The sequence below is a fragment of the Esox lucius genome, chromosome 19 (assembly GCF_011004845.1).
Source record: "Esox lucius isolate fEsoLuc1 chromosome 19, fEsoLuc1.pri, whole genome shotgun sequence".
NCBI classification, from domain to species: domain Eukaryota; kingdom Metazoa; phylum Chordata; class Actinopteri; order Esociformes; family Esocidae; genus Esox; species Esox lucius.
In genome coordinates, this window is record NC_047587.1 from 38869288 (window position 1) to 38886472 (window position 17185).

Sequence of the window (17185 nt, forward strand, 5' to 3'; positions counted from 1 at the left end):
ACATTTTGCATTTCCTTTGGAAATCAAGGTCCCAGAGTCTGGAGGAAGAGAGGAGAGGCACAGAATCCACGTTGCTTGAAGTCCAGTGTAAAGTTTCCACAGTCAGTGATGGTTTGGGGTGCCATGTCATCTGCTGGTGTTGGTCCACTGTGTTTTCTGAGGTCCAAGGTCAACGCAGCCATCTACCATGAAGTTTTAGAGCACTTCATGCTTCCTGCTGCTGACCAACTTTATGGAGATGCAGATTTCATTTTCCAACAGGACTTGGCACCTGCACACAGTGCCAAAGCTACCAGTACCTGGTTTAAGGACCATGGTATCCCTGTTCTTAATTGGCCAGCAAACTCGCCTGACCTTAACCCTATAGAAAATCTATGGGGTATTGTGAAGAGGAAGATGCGATATGCCAGACCCAACAATGCAGAAGAGCTGAAGGCCACTATCAGAGCAACCTGGGCCCTCATAACACCTGAGCAGTGCCACAGACTGATCGACTCCATGCCACGCCGCATTGCTGCAGTAATTCAGGCAAAAGGAGCCCCAACTAAGTATTGAGTGCTGTACATGCTCATACTTTTCATGTTCATACTTTTCAGTTGGCCAACATTTCTAAAAATCCCTTTTTGGTATTGGTCTTAAGTAATATTCAAATTTTCAGAGATACTGAATTTGGGTTTTTCATTAGTTGTTAGTTATAATCATCACAATTAAAATAAATAAACATTTGAAATATATCAGTCTGTGTGTAATGAATGAATATAATATACAAGTTTCACTTTTTGAATGGAATTACTGAAATAAATCAACTTTTTTATGATATTCTAATTATATGACCAGCACCTGTATAGAGTAATTGCTGTCTTTTTTGGAGGTATGGGTGTATAGTAAAGTAATTGCTGAAAGTACAGTAATTGCTGTGTTTTTCTGTTGTAGGCTAGAAAAACATAGCAATTGCCTACCACAGAAAAACACAGCAATTACTATACTTTCAGAGTTGCTTGGGAATTTGGCATAGAACATCACCCTGCTTGCTCTGTTAGTTTTCTCCTGATTTGGCATGCAAATGTACGTGACTGTCTTTAGGATGTATCTTACTCATTAGGCACATCGAAAAGCTTGTTTTGTTTTCGTTTTTAACACACCTAAAATCTTTGGAGTTCATATTCGCTCTTCATGAACTCTCTCGGGGCCTCACCACCTAGTGTGTCAATCAATATGAGAGTTATAAATCGACTTTTTCTTAACCTCTTCTGTAAAGACAGAATGGTCCCTAGTAAAAATAATAATTCATTTGTTGGGTGCATTGCCTTCGCTTAATGCGATCTTCGAATAAATATTACTGTAGCCTGTTGTGAAAAATGCAGTAGGCCTACTATTACTAAGAATCATTCCAACACACCAATTATGCTATGATGCAAGAGGTGACGACAACCGCATCAATCATGAAGATAGGCGCTTTCCCCATTGTACCATAGGTATGTTGGACCGTGCTGGCCACTTCTCTTACAGTTTTAACAGTACTGTATATTATATTTTATGGATACACTGTAAAAAACATTAAAAAAAACGTTATAACAGTACGGTTGCAGTTTCACATGAAGTCACACCCACATATTTCAATATTATTTGCTCGCAGTCCCTTTCACTGGGGTAGAAGATACGCCCATCCTTACTGCTCCGCCCTTGTGTTCAGACGTGGCGCCGGGTCTGAACACTGAGTACCAGGACACTGCCTGTTATATATCTACACAGAAAGCCACAAAAACAACCTAACTGGTTCGTAACGTTTTTTTTTGTCTGGCCAAGCCTGGTTGTTATCAACTATCCAAATACATATCAACTATGTTTTTTGATTGGGGCCGTCTGAAAAGTTATGAGGAAAGATGGCTAAATTAGCTACTGTACTGTAGAGTATTGTACTGTACTACTGTAGCTAAAACGCTTGCTACTTTCTAGTTAGCTAGATTGCGTTACACTTACAGTAGCTACCTGGCTATGCTAACTAACGTAAGTTTGACTGGTTGCCAGTATTCACCTAAATAACGACCGTGTTCTTCTTTAAAAAAAAAAAAAAGGTAGTAAACTATTTAGCTACCATGCACTGACTTGGGTGCGGAATAGAGCTGTAGATAGTTAGCTATCAAGCTAACATTTGAAACAAATCTTCATGATAACCAACAACTACATATATAGTAGCATGCTAGCTACTGTTACCATTCGTCGTAGCACACGGATCTCTCCCACCATAATAGCCATGATTTACTAGCTAGCTAGTTAAAGTTAATTGGCTATGTGTCGATGTTGTTAATGCAATGATAAACATCACCCTGTTCAACTAGCTTGCTATGCTACACACAACTGTTCTCATCTCTCCTCGGGGACCGGCGACAGGCGTTTCACTATGTTGTAGAACTAGTTCATCTGATTCAGATACAGTAATATTGGGAGTGACAAGTTGAATTATTTAACTGTGTTAACGCTGGAATAGTTCCAACGGCTGCCGGTCTCCGTCAGAGGAGAGGTTTTAGAAGCCCTGCCCTACTAAACCTACTACCCAGCTAGCTAATACCAGGATTCAGACTAATGTTATTTCACCAGGTGCTTTTGCTTAAGAATACATTATTATTTACTGCAACTCCTGGGATCAATTGGGGTTAACTGTCTTTCCCAGGGACTGACCAACCAGATTTTTCACCTTTTCAACTCCGGGATTAGAAGCAACTTTTCAATTACTAGGCCAAGGCTCTTGAACACTAAGCTACTTTGCCACACGTTGAGCTGTAGCTATGTTACTTCTCCCTTTAGCAGCCTAGTTACTTTTCCAGTCAGCCAGTCATGCGTATCTATTGCAAAACCTCTGTGTGACATTTTTAGACAGCTTTATTTTTGCACACATTAAAACTGCACTGCAGGGTATTAAGTGACTAACAGAAAGACATACAGTATCTGTACATTTAGCAGGTATCAGCATGTATGTGTTTGCATTCATGTTTCAGAAGCCTGCAAAAACATGTGGCGAAAGGCAGCAGGCGCTGCTCTGTTGGCCTTGGCTGTTGGATACTTCTACCACACCAACCCTGATTTGCCAGAACAAGTTCTCCAGTACATATCCCTGCCTAATCCACCCATTCAGAGTGAACCATCCTTGGAGCAGGTTATCTCCACTGCCTGGGACGCCATAATAACCGCCCCGGCTCGTCAATGGGGCAGAGTGGCAGTAGGGTGAGTTTTAGAGAGATGATAAAAAGACAGTGATTTTTGTTTTCAATATTCGTACAACCAAAACACATGGTACTGTGTGTTCTGATGTTCTGTCTTCCTCCATTTAGGGTGAATGCGTGTGTAGACGTTGTAGTGTCGGGGATTGGACTTCTGCAGGCTTTGGCTCAGGACCCTGGCATGGGCCGTGACCATGAGGTGTTACACTCCAAGGAGGACCTGAAAGAGGCTTTCATCCACTACATGGGAAGGGGTTCCGCTGCAGAGCGTTTCTTCGCCGACAAGGAAGTCTTCCAAAGGATTGCACGGGCCGCTGCCGAGTACCCTGGTGCTCAGGTAATTTAAGACTAGGGCTGCAGATATTGATTATTTTAATGACTGATTTTGTTCTAATCATAAAATGCTTGATTATTCAAGATATCAATGCAGAAATGTTTACACTACTGGTAAAAAAAGCACCTACATTTTTCCAGGAATTTATGGAAATTCACACGGTTTAATGACTTATTGTACTAATATTAAAGCATAGAACAAAAACAATTGGAGACAAAAAAATTGTTTAACAACATTTATTTTTGTACATTTTTGTCTCATCAAAGTTACCTTCTTTCCTACAATCAATATCAAATATTGTTCAGGAAGTTCGTCCCAACACTTGCAGGAGTTCCTACAAATTTGTTTTCACTTGTAGGTTGCTTTGCGCTTGTAGGTTGCTTGGCTTTCACCCCTCTGCCCAGTTCATCCCAAATCAGTTAGATGTGTGGAGACATTCTGGAGGCTGTACTGGCCATTCCATGATTTGTTCTATTCTTCTATGGTAGTTCTGACATAGCCAGGAGGAATGTTTTGGGAATGTTTTGGGTTATCTTCCTGTAGGATGAACTCCTGACCATTTAGGTGTACATCAGAGGGTACTGCATGATGCTGCAAAATGCTGTATTAGCCGTTTTGGTTCAGGGTTCCACCCACTCATTGCAAGTCGCCGACTCTGGATCCAGCAAAAGAGCCCATGCCCATCACACCTCCTCTTCCATGTTTGATAGTTGGTGTCATGCACTGATGGACCATTCTTTTGCCTCATTGGAGGAGCTTAGCTTTCTCTCCCATGGGTGCAAACCTTAGCCCCACCACCCAACCTCTCGGCCACTAAAATCTTACTATTGCTACCTGATTTTCCAACTAAAATATAGTTGGGATAATATTAATATTTCTCTCATTTGCCTTAGTAATGGCTAATTTTGGCTTATTTTTTGGCAAATTCTTACTTAACCTGAACCTGAATGCAAAGCATTTGTGAAGCCACAACACGCATCTTTTTAAGTGGGAGAACTTGCACAATTGGTGGCTGACTAAATACACACTGCAGCAGGGATTTTGGCCCACTCCTTCATACAGACCTTCTCCAGATCCTTCAGGTTTCGGGATGTCGCTGGGCAATACGGACTTTCAGCTCCCTCCAAAGATTTTCTATTGGTTTCAGGTCTGGAGACTGGCTAGGCCACTCCAGGACCTTGAGATGCTTCTTACGGAGCCACTCCTTAGTTGCCCCGGCTGTGTGTTTCGGGTCGTTGTCATGCTTGAAGACCCAGCCACAACCCAACTTCAATGCTCTTCCTGAGGGAAGGAGGTTGTTGGCCAAGATCTCGCGATACATGGCCCCATCCATCCTGCCCTCAGTAGGGTGCAGTCGTCCTGTCCCCTTTACAGAAAAGCACCCCCAAAGAATGATGTTTCCACCTCCATGCTTCACGGTTTGGATGGTGTTCTTGGGGTTGTACTCATCCTTTCCGCCAAACACGGCGAGTGGAGTTTAGACCAAAAAGCCAGAGGTGGGGAACTCGAGTCACAATTTTCAGGACTTGTGACTTGCTTGATTAAAGTATGAAAATGACTTGACTTGATTTTGACTTGAGAACAAGTTACTTGAGACTTGACTTGAAGTGGAAGACTCGACAATGACTTGAACTTATAATAAACAAACAGCAATACAACTATTTTATATGTTGTGACATCAGCACCACTAATCAGCGTATGTGCCTTTAACGCTGCACAATTCAAACCGCGCCAAACATGGCAGACAGTATCGTTAGTCTAGCTCCACAAATAGTATCGTCTGGATACAAGGACTTTGAACTGGACCGTGTGAATAAATTTTTTTTGCCAGATGCAAAATTTGCAACAACGTCAAATTTAATTTGTCATTTTAAGAACCACAAGGAAAGGTACAAAAGTAATCTATTTATATTCAGTTTCACTAAGATCTATAACGATTAAGTTACTAATGTAATTAATTAATCTTTTGTTTGTCATAATTTGGCCTTGGTTGCATATTATGTTTTATTTTTTTTCTTGTTAGAAATGTGACCATTATCATTACTGAATAGGTCTGGTAAATAGATGTAAGGGCATTTGACTATAACAGTGGCATAGCCTGAATTTTAATGTTGATGGGCATCTTAAAATGAGCGGGCATGTATATTATTACACATAGGCTATAATGTCTGTATTAAATGTGCGCAATTTCAAGTGTTTGTGGACTGCGTGTGGAAACTAAAAAGCATTGTGCTCACACCATAACAGTTAACTTTACTGCATGAAAGGCTAACATGGAGGCGCCGATGTGATTACTAGCACCTAAACATTTTTTTTTACTCATACAGACAAGAATAATTAGGCAGTTTTTCAGTCACAATAATTAGTTTATAAGGTTGTTATTATTAGCCCTTATTACATGGATTGGCTGAATTCCAGTGCAGAATGCGTGTTATTTCTTGATAACAGACCGTTGCCATGAAAAACAGCGCGTTGCTATGGACGCAGCAGGATTCTAACCAGAGACGGAACAGACTATTTTCTTTAGAGGAAGCAATACAATCGTTTTTAAATCAATAAATTCCTTTTGAAATCAATATTTTGTGTCAAATTATTGATTTATTTGGTATAGCGAGGCGGTTTTAATAGCGAATACAACCCCTTCAGGCTGATTCAAGATCCCTCCGCTTCGAAGATCCCTTCCCCCCCAAAAAGTTGTACCGCGGAGGAGAAAAATATTAGATTTTGAAATCGAGCTTCGCACAGAGCGCACGTTAGAAACAGAGGACAGTGTGTGTGTGTGTTCATCTCTTTAGTACTGTGACGTGACTTGACTTGAAAATTATAAGGAATCGACTTGACTTGACTTGCTTGATTTATCTGTACTGTGACTTGAGACTTGCCTCGAGACTTGATGGTTAAGACTTGAGACTTGCTTGGACTTGACCATGTGTGACTTGTCCCCATCTCTGCAAAAAGCTCTATTTTTGTCTCATCAGACCACTGACCTCCTCCCATTCCTCCTCTGGATCATCCAGATGGTCATTGGCAAACTTCAGACGGGCCTGGAGATGCGCTGGCTTGAGCAGGGAGACCTTGCATGCTCTGCAGGATTTTAATTCATGATGGCGTAGTGTGTTACTAATGGTTTTCTTTGAGACTGTGGTCCCAGCTCTCTTCAGGTCATTGACCAGGTCCTGCCGTGTAGTTCTGGGCTGATCCCTCACCTTCCTCATGATCATTGATTCCCCACGCGGTGAGATCTTGCATGGAGCCCCAGACCGAGGGAGATTGACCATCATCTTGAACTTCTTCCATTTTCTAATAATTGCGCCAACAGTTGTTACCTTCTCACCAAGCTGCTTGCCTATTGTCCTGTAGCCCATCCCTGCCTTGTGCAGGTCTACAATTTTATCCCTGATGTCCTTACACAGCTCTCTGGTCTTGGCCATTGTGGAGAGGTTGGAGTCTGTTTGATTGAGTGTGTGGACAGGTGTCTTTTCTACAGGTAACAAGTTCAAGCAGGTGCAGTTAATACAGGTAATGAGTGGAGAACAGGAGGGCTTCTTAAAGAAAAATTTACAGGTCTGTGAGAGCCAGAATTCTTACTGGTGAGTAGGTGATCAAATTCTTATGTCATGCAATAAAATGCAAACTAATTATTTAAAAATCATACAATGTGATTTTCTGGATTTTAGTTTTAGAGTCCATCTCCCACAGTTGAAGTGTACCTATGATATAAATTACAGACCTCTACATGCTTTGTAAGTAGGAAAACCTGCAAAATCGACAGTGTATCAAATACTTGTTCTCCCCACTGTAGTTAACGATTTAGTCTGTAAAAAATAGTAAAAAAAGTACAATATTGGAACAGACATTAAACCTAAAATGTACAGACTAGATTAACTATATTGCTTCATATAGTTCAATGATGGCTTTTAAAAAAAAAAAAAAAAAGAAGAAAATGTGAGTTAGCGCTGCTAGGATAATATCCTGCTGCTAGAAGAACGGTAATGAAGCATCGTATGGCCATCACTAGGTAGAGCAGTGCTTCTCAAACTGCTCCTCAGAGACCCTAGCAGTTTCATGAGTTGTATCTATTCCAGAGCCAGCAAACCTGTAGAAGCTGTGAAATCTTCATCAGGACTGTAGCTAGGTCAGGTTTAGGCAACACTGTTCTTGGGGACTGTGTCATGGAGGATTTATATGCATCCAACTAGAAAAATAGGGTAAACAGTTTTACCCTGCTACATCGTCTACCCCTGGAATTAGTGAATCAAATGAGCTTGTTTATGGTTACTACAGAGCTGTGAAACATATATGGGAAGAGGTTTGAAAACAAGCCGGGTACAGGAAAAGGCTTGATCAAGAATACAGGGGGTGGCCTAAATAACAGAAACACCAAATGGAAAAGGGCTGTTACTTTGGAGTATCTAAATCACAATTACAAACACAGCTGCAGAGGTCACATTATGTTGATTGCCAATTAGCAGTACATACACCGATCAGCCATAACATTATGACCACTAACAGGTGAAGTGAATAACACTGATAATCTTGTTATCATGGCACCTGCAAGTGGCAGCAAGTGAACATTCTGTCCTTAAAGATGTCAATGTCAACTTTATTTTTAAAGCACATTTAAAACAACTGTTGTTGACCAAATTGCTGTACAGAGTAAAATCTAAATATATGAAATGTACAGGTAAAAAATGTACGTAGGTACACACAACAAGAAACAGACAAAATAGCAGCACAGACATTTGATGCCAACTCAGCTAGAATTAAAATCCAGAGTAAAAAGGTGTGTCTTTAGCAGTGACTTAGAAGTGTATATAGTCTGGGTGTTTTGAATATGCAGTGGTAGGCTATTCCAGAGGATGGGACCACCCACAGCGAATGCTCGATTCCCTCTTGTTTTTAGCCTGGCTTTTGGCACATCTAAAAGTAACTGGTTAGCTGACCTCAGTGCTCGGGATGGAGAATGCCGATGTAAAAGTTCAGACCGATATAAAGGGGCCTATCCATTTAAAACCTTATAGACAAGCATTAAAACCTTAAAGTCAATCCTGAAACGAACAGGAAGCCAATGGAGAGAGGCCAACATTTGTGTTATGTGCTCCCATTTTCTTATACCAGTTAAAGGTCTAGCGGTGGCATTTTGAACTACCTGGAGCCGATTTTCTGATCTACCCCCCAGTACAAGGAATTACAGTAATCCAGCCAAGACGTAATAAATGAATGGATAACTAACTCAAAATCCCTCTCATAAAGATAGATCTTAACCTTTGCCAAAAGTCTTAGCTGAAAGAAGCTAGATTTCACTACTAGACTAATATGCTTATTGAATTTGATGGAGCTATCAAAGATAACAAAGAGATTCTTAACAAACGTTCTACTCTAAGCTGCTAGGGTAGGGTATCAAGAGGATCACCCAGCAAGTTACCTGGTCCACACATAAGAATATTTTTCTTACATTTATTTAAAGTAATAAAGTTTAGCGCCAACCAGATTTTGATGTCCTTTAGGCAGTCTAAAACGGGCTGTACAGTGTCTTTAGATGTTGTATTTATCGGGATATAAATGTGTACATGAAATGAAAGGAGATATCGTGTTTCTTAAAAATGGACCCCAAGGGCAACATATATAGCAAGAAAGGGATTGGGGCCTAAAATGGAGCCTTGAGGGACCCCACAAGTGAGAGTTGCCATAATCGATGAAAATTGATTTGTTAGAAGCAGGAAAAATGGGCAAGCGTAAGGATCTGATTGACTTTGACATGGGCCAAATTGTGATGGCTAGATGACTGGGTCAGAGCTCCAAAAACCGCAGCCCTTGTGGGGTGTTCCTAGTCTGCCGTGGTCCAAGGAAGGAAAAGCGGTGAACCGGTGAAAATACCTAGGTATTGTTGCAGACCATGTGCACCCTTTCATGGCAACGGTATTCCCTGATGGCATTGGCCTCTTTCAGCAGGATAACACGCTCTGCCACAAAGTAAAAATGGTTCAGGAATGGTTTGAGGAACAGAACAACAAGTTCAAAGTGTTGACTTAGCCTCCAAATTTCACAGATCTCAATCCAATCAAGCATCTGTAGGATGTGCTGGACAAACAAGTCCGATCAATGGAGGCCCCACCTTGCAACTTACAGGATCTGCTGCCAATGTCTTGGTATCAGATACCACAGCACACCTTCAGAGGTCTAGTGGAGTCCATGCCTCAACAGGTCAGGGCTGTTTTGGCGGCAAACGTTTTCACCTTCACATAGCTCATCACTGTGACATGTTTGAATTCAGCATAAGGTTTAACTCAAATATAGTGTTTCTATATCTAATATATACAGTGTCTTTGAAAAGTATTCAAACCCCTTACCAATTCTCTCTTATTGAATTACAAATTGTACACTGACATTTAGGTCTATTTGATCATATATTTTGAAACACTGAAATACAAAATCAGTTATTGTAAAGTGACCGTGGTTGGTAAATATTTGTGAGAAGTAAAAAAACTAAAACAAATTGTGTCTGTCAGTCTGTCAGTCAGTCACTCAGTCACATTTTTGGCATCACTCTAATTCATGTCTGCCCTGAACACCAAGCAGTTAATTTTGAAAGAAGGTTCCATCCAGAGAGGATTGTGTCTATGTCAATTTTAATTTCACAAGATCCACGGTAATTAACAGTCACACTGCATTTTTTTCAGTTTGCGCTCATGGTTATTTTTCTAATAGATAAACCTCAGCTCTTTCTCCTTGTAATTTCCTCTCGGTAACCTAGCTCTACGTTGGAGGAAATGCTGCACTCATTGGACAGAAACTTGCCACCTATCCTCAACTGATGGTATGTTTGGCACATTCTCACCAAACTCCACATTAGAATGCATTGGCACATTCTCACCAAACTCCACATTAGATTGCATTGGCACATTCTCACCAAACTCCACATTAGATTGCATTGGCACATTCTCACCAAACTCCACATTAGATTGCATTGCATTCAATGTTTCCCTGTGAAGATCTGAGTTATGGTTTGGCCCAGATAGATCCATCCTGTTTGTTTAGTAAGAACCATCTTTGCTCAAGTTGTAAAACATCCCATACACCCATATTTTTGTGAAGTGAATTTCAGTTATTTCCTTTAACAGGTTTTGCTATGTGGTCCTGTTGGCCCAAAACTACATGAGATGCTGGATGAGCAAATAATTGTTCCCCCTGAGTCCCTGCAGGAAACCGATGAATACCACCTGATTTTGGAATACAAAGCAGGTAAGGACCAAGGGCAGTCTGAATTACAAATGAATATACATTTCAGATGCATTTAATAGTGATAGAGAAACACATTCCTGTTTTTACTGCACTTCACCATCGGGTGTCCTTCAGTAAATTCTTAGAAAACACATTTTGTCTGTCTCAGGCGAGCAGTGGGGTACGACGAGGGCTCCCCAAGCCAACCGCTTCATCTTCTCCCACGATGTGTCCAATGGGGAGATGAGCGCGCTGGAGACATTTGTGGCCAGCCTGGATGAGTTTGAGCCGGACCTGGTGGTCCTGTCCGGTCTCCACATGATGGAGGGCCAGGGGAAACCAATGTGGGAGCGTAGGCTAAAAGAGGTCAGTGAAAAAGTCACTTGGGTTTCTTGGCAGTATTGCCACTGTTCGCAAATACAATTCGTGGATGTTTTGCTTCAAACCATTTCAGGCGGTGGCAGCTATCTCTGACGTCCGCAGTGCAGTCCCCGTCCACCTGGAACTGGCCAGCATGACTGACAAAGATTACATGAACAGCATCATGCAAGAGGTAAATGTATGGGTTTAAAGATGTATTGTTTTTTTTTGTTTCCCAACCAGGCATCTATATGCTTTATTCGACAAGAAGGTGTGGAAAGTGTTTTTGTGGAAACAGCAGGGGCCTGGCTTTCAAACCCATGCTGCCGAGGTACTTGTGAGCCATTATGCCTGCTGGGCCAGCCGAGGACACAAGGCGTAGGTTTAACAGCAACATTGTGAATCCTGTCATTCCTTCTTTTCGTTGTTCTGTTAGCAGGTCATGCCTATCGTCGCCTCCATCGGGCTGAATGAGCAGGAGCTGCTGTTCCTGTCCCAGGCCGGTGCCGGTCCACACGCCGAGCTGCTTTCCTGGGGGGGGATACCAGATGTAGGTCGCGTCAGCGACATTCTCCTGTGGGTCCTCGAGCAGCATGGACGCAGCGACCCCCAGTCGGAGGCCGACCTGACTCGGATCCACTTTCACACGTTGGCTTACCATGTCCTGGCCACTGTGGACGGCCACTGGGCCAACCAGGTGGCCGCCGTGGCGGCCGGGGCACGCGTGGCCAGCATCCAGGCCTGCGGCCTCCAAACCATTGACGCCAGCAAGGTGGTTCTCAGGGCTCCGCTTGAGTTCCACAGCTCCCACAGCGAACCAAGGGAGAAGTTGTCCCTGAACCCGGCCGAGCCTGTCACCATGTGGAAACGCCACAATGTGACCTTTCACCTCGCACCTGTGCTGGTCTGCAAACAGCCGCTCAGGACAGTGGGGCTAGGAGACGCCATCTCAGCAGAAGGGCTCATATACTCTGAGATCAGGCCACAGCAGCCAATTCTATGAGCTCCTATTCCATGTCACTAGTTTTTGGTGACGTTCCCTGTAACCCCGTCCCTCAGTCCTCCAACCAGTGATGTCTTGACCTGTTCTTTAGCCTTTTCTTGGGTTAAAATTCTGATCCTTTGTTATTAAGTATCATGCACTGGGCACAGTTTTTAAGCCATTTCTGGAAAATCCAAGGTGGTAACCTTGGATTTAATTTGCCTTGTGAATATAAGTTGGACACGTTTGTGTAGAAAGACAATGCAGAAGCTGTTTATCGGCTTGGGTTGTGGTGGGGTAGGAAATCATGTACATAAGAATTCAGTGATATGACGGAGTCTGAACCTTTGTTCAGACGGAGTCTGAACCTGTGTGCAGCTTAGCGGAGCCAGCCTGTGTGCTTATTCAGATTCTGAAGGGTAAGTGAGCACAGATGACGTTGGCCTCCTTCAGTGTCTACTGGAAGTCACAGGGCTGTTTCTGTCTTAAGTACATTTCCTCATTTTCATTATTTCATTATAGCAGTAGAATGTCAAAGTTAGGTCACCTAATTTACAACACAACCCCATCTCATGTGCAGGGCATGGCAGTCAAACAATCAACAATTTGTGTGAAGGATTTGCAGATTTATTATTCATTTGGGCGTAAAAATAAATAGAATTAATCAATGAAAACAGATGGAAAACTTTAGGTTGACCCAATTTAAATATAACGTAATATTTAAATTAGTAATAGTTTAGTACTTAATGCTGAAAGCTTGTCTTTTTTAAATATTGCATTCTAGGTCTCCATTTCAGTCAGATGATAGGAACTGTAAAATAACCGTCCAAGCTCGGGGATAGGCTGCTGTACTTGCACAGCAGATGGAGCTCCGATGATAAGCTGCTCTACCAGTAGTAGTTCTTCAGCACATCTGACGAGACCATCTATTCTAGAACATGCCTGTTGTCAGCAAATTCCCATCATATAGCCGGATGTAGTGGTTATCAAAAGTAGACAAACTGAAACTGCAGCTTCAGTTGATTTGAAGGCTGACATATCAGCCCTTTTTTACCCTTAAATACGATCTTGTAACCAACAATATTTAAGTAAAAAAATTTTTTCGGGTGGAAGCACCTTTTTCATGGATTATAGCAGTAAGTCAATTTGGATATGTCTCTATGGATTTTACAGTTTTATCCCACTCTTTTAAATTGTGTGTTGATCTCCTGTGCACAGCCTTTTTTAGGTCAGATCTGGCTGACTGAGCTGTTCTTTTTTTCAAGCAATTCTTTGATTTGTCTGGATGCTTTGGATTATTATTGTTTTTAAAGGTTCTATTCTTTAACTTCAGCATTCACAGTGAGATGTCTTGATAATTGTAGGTTTGCATTGTCCCTTCTACCCTAACCAAAGCCACTGTCCCCTCTGAAGAGAAGCAGACTTGTTGAAAATATGCACAATGTTTGTAACATGCAGGGAGTGCCCACTTCCTGCCAGAAAGTCCTGTGGCTTTTTTAAGGTTGCTGTTGCCCTCTTTGGTAGGTTCCATGATAAGCTTTCTCCTTGCAATTTCATCACTTTATGTCCTTGCAATGTGTTGATGGTGCCATTTAGCCTCAACTTATTCGTGATGGTCTACAGTGTTCTATAATATGTAATGTCTTATTTCCATCCCCTGATCTATACCTTTTTAAAAGTCAGATCTTGTAGATCTGATCAACTCTGGATTTCAAAGCCAGTTCCACTCCATTTTGTCATTGCAACTCTCCAATCAAGGACTTGTTTGACACCAGGTTGGTGCAATTATTGTTGAGGTTGAACAGGACAGCAGGCTCAAGACCTCATTGGGTAAGTGTTGAATACTCCTTCTGTAGATCTTTAGTTTGGTCCTTGTGGCCAGGGCAAGCTCCAGGCATAAGCAACATAAGCGGTTGCTATGGGTCCCTGACTGCTTGGGACCCCCCGACTGATAGGAAATTTTGCTTAGGCCCCCCAAAAGGCTAGAGCTGGCACTGCTTGTGGCCCATGGCTATCTACATTATGCAAGAAAGAAACCTTCAAATAAACAGTACAGAATTTTAAATATTTTTTTTAGGGCTAATCAGAAACAAAGGTGCATTATGTTCTAGAAGCATAGATTACCAGAAGACAGTAAATGTTTTAAGCAGATGTTCCCAAGTAAATTTTGTTGGTTACAATATGTTATTAGAGGTGAAAAGCCTTACACAATTAATCTTGATTTCATCTTTTACACAAACAAAAGCTGCATTTTGTATAAGGGTTTATAGACTTGATATCCAGTGTAGGATTTAAACAAAATGTATTTATCTATTTTTATTCTCCGAAGTCTATTTTTTTTCCCCCAATTTCATGATATCCAATGATTGACTACAGCCATAGTCTGGGAATTGAAATACTCCATACTTTTGTTGCTAATTTATTAAACTTTAGGGTAGTTTTGTTAGACATCTGTAGGAAATGGCATCTGCACCCAAAGCAGCAGGAAGTAGGTGTGCTGCAGCACCCCCTGACGAGACTAGCAGTGTGTTCGTCGGTTGGTGTGGCGCGTGCCATTTCGGCCAACGGGCATGTGTTGTCCCACAGTGCTCTAGATTAACGTGTGTCATTGTGGCCGACGGGCACACGTCACAGTGCATTTGATAACTTAATTACACCACACGATCAACCATTATCAACACCCCCTGCTCAAAATATCTTTGCACGCCAGTGCCTGCACACATTGTACTACAAGCCAGTGAAGTCCCTTATTTAAACTCTTACAAAGCGATATGATCCTTGACAGGTGAAAAATATTACTTGGCCAGTGTCCTCTGCCTTCTGCTAGTCTTTGACTAAATTATGTGACTGACAATTTTACAAAGATGTTGTCCTGCTTTGTAGGCCACCCTGCTGCTGTCCAGAATCAGGACACCAACCTCGCAATTGTTTTTTGCGGTAGGACATAGCATTCCCAGCAAATGTGGTATGCAAAGTCCAAAATAAGTCAAATACTTCTAGTTGGTGCGCATGTTTAACCATTTTAAGAGCTGGTATGTTTTTCCCATGTATGCTTCATTGGTGATTCAACATGTATATCTTTACTGGTACAAAACCACTAAGGAAGTCCTGTATTTCTACACTTTTGTTTAAGCCATGTTTTTACCATTTAGCAGTTTTATTGTTTTTTCACATCAAATGTTACCTTGGCTAATTAGGTAGAGGAAATATAAAAATATTTTAGAATTGTTAAGCTCTTGGAGTGGATGTAGATCATTTTTGCTGCAGGAGTAGTGGGATGGATTCCAACCCATGCTGCCGTGGGACCTAGGCACTGGTCAAAGCAACAGAAGATTGGTGAACATTGGTGTTCAAACATTACTAATGTTACTAGTTTGCCATGGCCAACATATTTCCACGTTGTTTCTCGAAAACTGACACTTGAATGGGGATGTTACAAAACTGCTTTTATGACACAAGTGAACTGCTTGTCCAAGTTACTATTTCAGGATCATGGGGTTGTGCAAGTCTTCTATGTCAACTATGGATTTTAAACGTGAAGGTAAATATACATTTAGTAAGAAATAATGGGCATTCTTCTGAGGCTGGTGAAAGTATTTCCTGAATAGTTTTATTTTACTCTATTTTCTTTCGTTACATTTTAGTCATTTAGCAGACTCCATTATCCAGACTGACTGTAGATTTACTTTCTATTGTAGGTGCTGATTAGTTTGCCATGCCATTTGTGTGATGAACCATTGAGAATGTTGCAACTCTGAGGGAGTTATTATGCCATTTGGGTGTAGCTGCCATCGACAACCAGACCATTTAATTCATAGCTACCAGTAAAGCAGGTTTCTGAAAACGACATCATACTAAGCAGGAAGACTTCCTGCTCATAGCTACTACCAAGAACAACAATAATCAAGCTGTTCTGATTTGTGCATAGATGTATTTACATAAATGTTCCAAAGATAATTGTTTTACTAAAAGACACCTGATTGGTGTCTGAAGTTTAATACATTTGTAGATGTTGTTTTCAGCACTTTAATATCAGATATCAATGTGATGTCATTTCAGATTAACACCCATGTCTCACTCAAGGTTAAAGACATAATAGTTTGGGTAAAACACTCCCAATTGTAAGAGGCTGTTTATTTGTTATTCTTTTTAAATCTAAATGCAAGGCCTTTTCGCCCTTTGCTTGTAGTTGTCCCCCTCGCCCCCCTAACAGATGACTGCAAGGCAGGTACTTTATTGCTGCAACATGCTTAGCCACCTTTTCATAATTATTTACAGTCATCTGTCACCAGTGGCCAGTGATGTAAAAACATCTTTCACTACACAACCTTTCCTGGGGGGATATAAGTTCACAGAAAATTAGGCCAGATTAAAAAATCAGGGGAACTTCCCCTTTAACAACTAGAAATACTGTTGCCATAAATGCCAGCAGTGCAACACTTTACAAATATATATTAACTGTGGACATTTTCTTAAATACTGTACATAATATTATTTTGACGATCAAATGTGACTTTTGACTGCTCTGTGATTAGTCAGTCCCCACCAAAATACTCCCATATAAAACAATTAATTAGCATAGTAAGGAAATCCTTTTTTCCACTAGAGAAGTGGGAAATAATCTGAATTTTAGAGGTCAGTTGTTGCTTTAATCTGTGTCAATGATATGCTTAGAATCTGAGTGCAAAAATCAGGAATTGGTCTTCAAGATTGTCTATTAATGTATGGTTGGGTCCATACTGTTAATCAGACATGACCTGTTTTATGGAAATACATGTTGATGTACTGTAATATATCCATTATTGTGCACTTTGAACATACATATACCTACAGCAATGAACAATATTTATTTTTAAAAAATGTCATAAATTTTTTTAGTTATGACTTCCAAATTGTTTTGAATTTTGTGAATTGAACGTCTTTGCACATTAGTGTCTATATTATGCAACGTGTAAATGGATGGCCTTTTGTCACTTGACATTAAGACTAGGACTAATCAACTGAACTTTAGTTAAGATGTTTTTATATTAAAGTATTCAATTTAATCAGATGTTTTCTGTCTTCATGTAC

General features: G+C 41.1%; 1 protein-coding gene across 2 annotated transcripts; it reads left to right on the forward strand.

Moving 5' to 3' along the window:
- The first annotated feature begins 1668 nt into the window (after positions 1-1668).
- On the forward strand, positions 1669-17165 carry adpgk (ADP-dependent glucokinase). 2 transcript variants are annotated; one of them, XM_010884287.3, is made up of 8 exons: positions 1669-1776; positions 2997-3222; positions 3330-3555; positions 10307-10369; positions 10674-10794; positions 10943-11139; positions 11228-11326; positions 11570-17165. In XM_010884287.3, exons 2-8 carry the CDS (start codon positions 3011-3013, stop codon positions 12134-12136), a joined length of 1485 nt encoding a protein of 494 aa, XP_010882589.1. In that variant the 5' UTR covers positions 1669-1776; positions 2997-3010; the 3' UTR covers positions 12137-17165. The 2 variants fall into 2 exon arrangements, with proteins under 2 accessions (XP_010882589.1, XP_019895958.1); XM_020040399.2 differs by having other exon boundaries at positions 11573-17165.
- The last annotated feature ends 20 nt before the right edge of the window (positions 17166-17185 follow it).

Coding starts and splice junctions, on each gene's coding strand:
- adpgk (XM_010884287.3), top strand. CDS start 3,011: ATGTGGCGAAAGGCAGCAGGCGCTGCTCTGTTGGCCTTGGCTGTTGGA. Junction 3,223..3,329: donor TGGGGCAGAGTGGCAGTAGG/GTGAGTTTTAGA, acceptor TCCTCCATTTAG/GGTGAATGCGTGTGTAGACG. Junction 10,370..10,673: donor CCACCTATCCTCAACTGATG/GTATGTTTGGCA, acceptor TTCCTTTAACAG/GTTTTGCTATGTGGTCCTGT.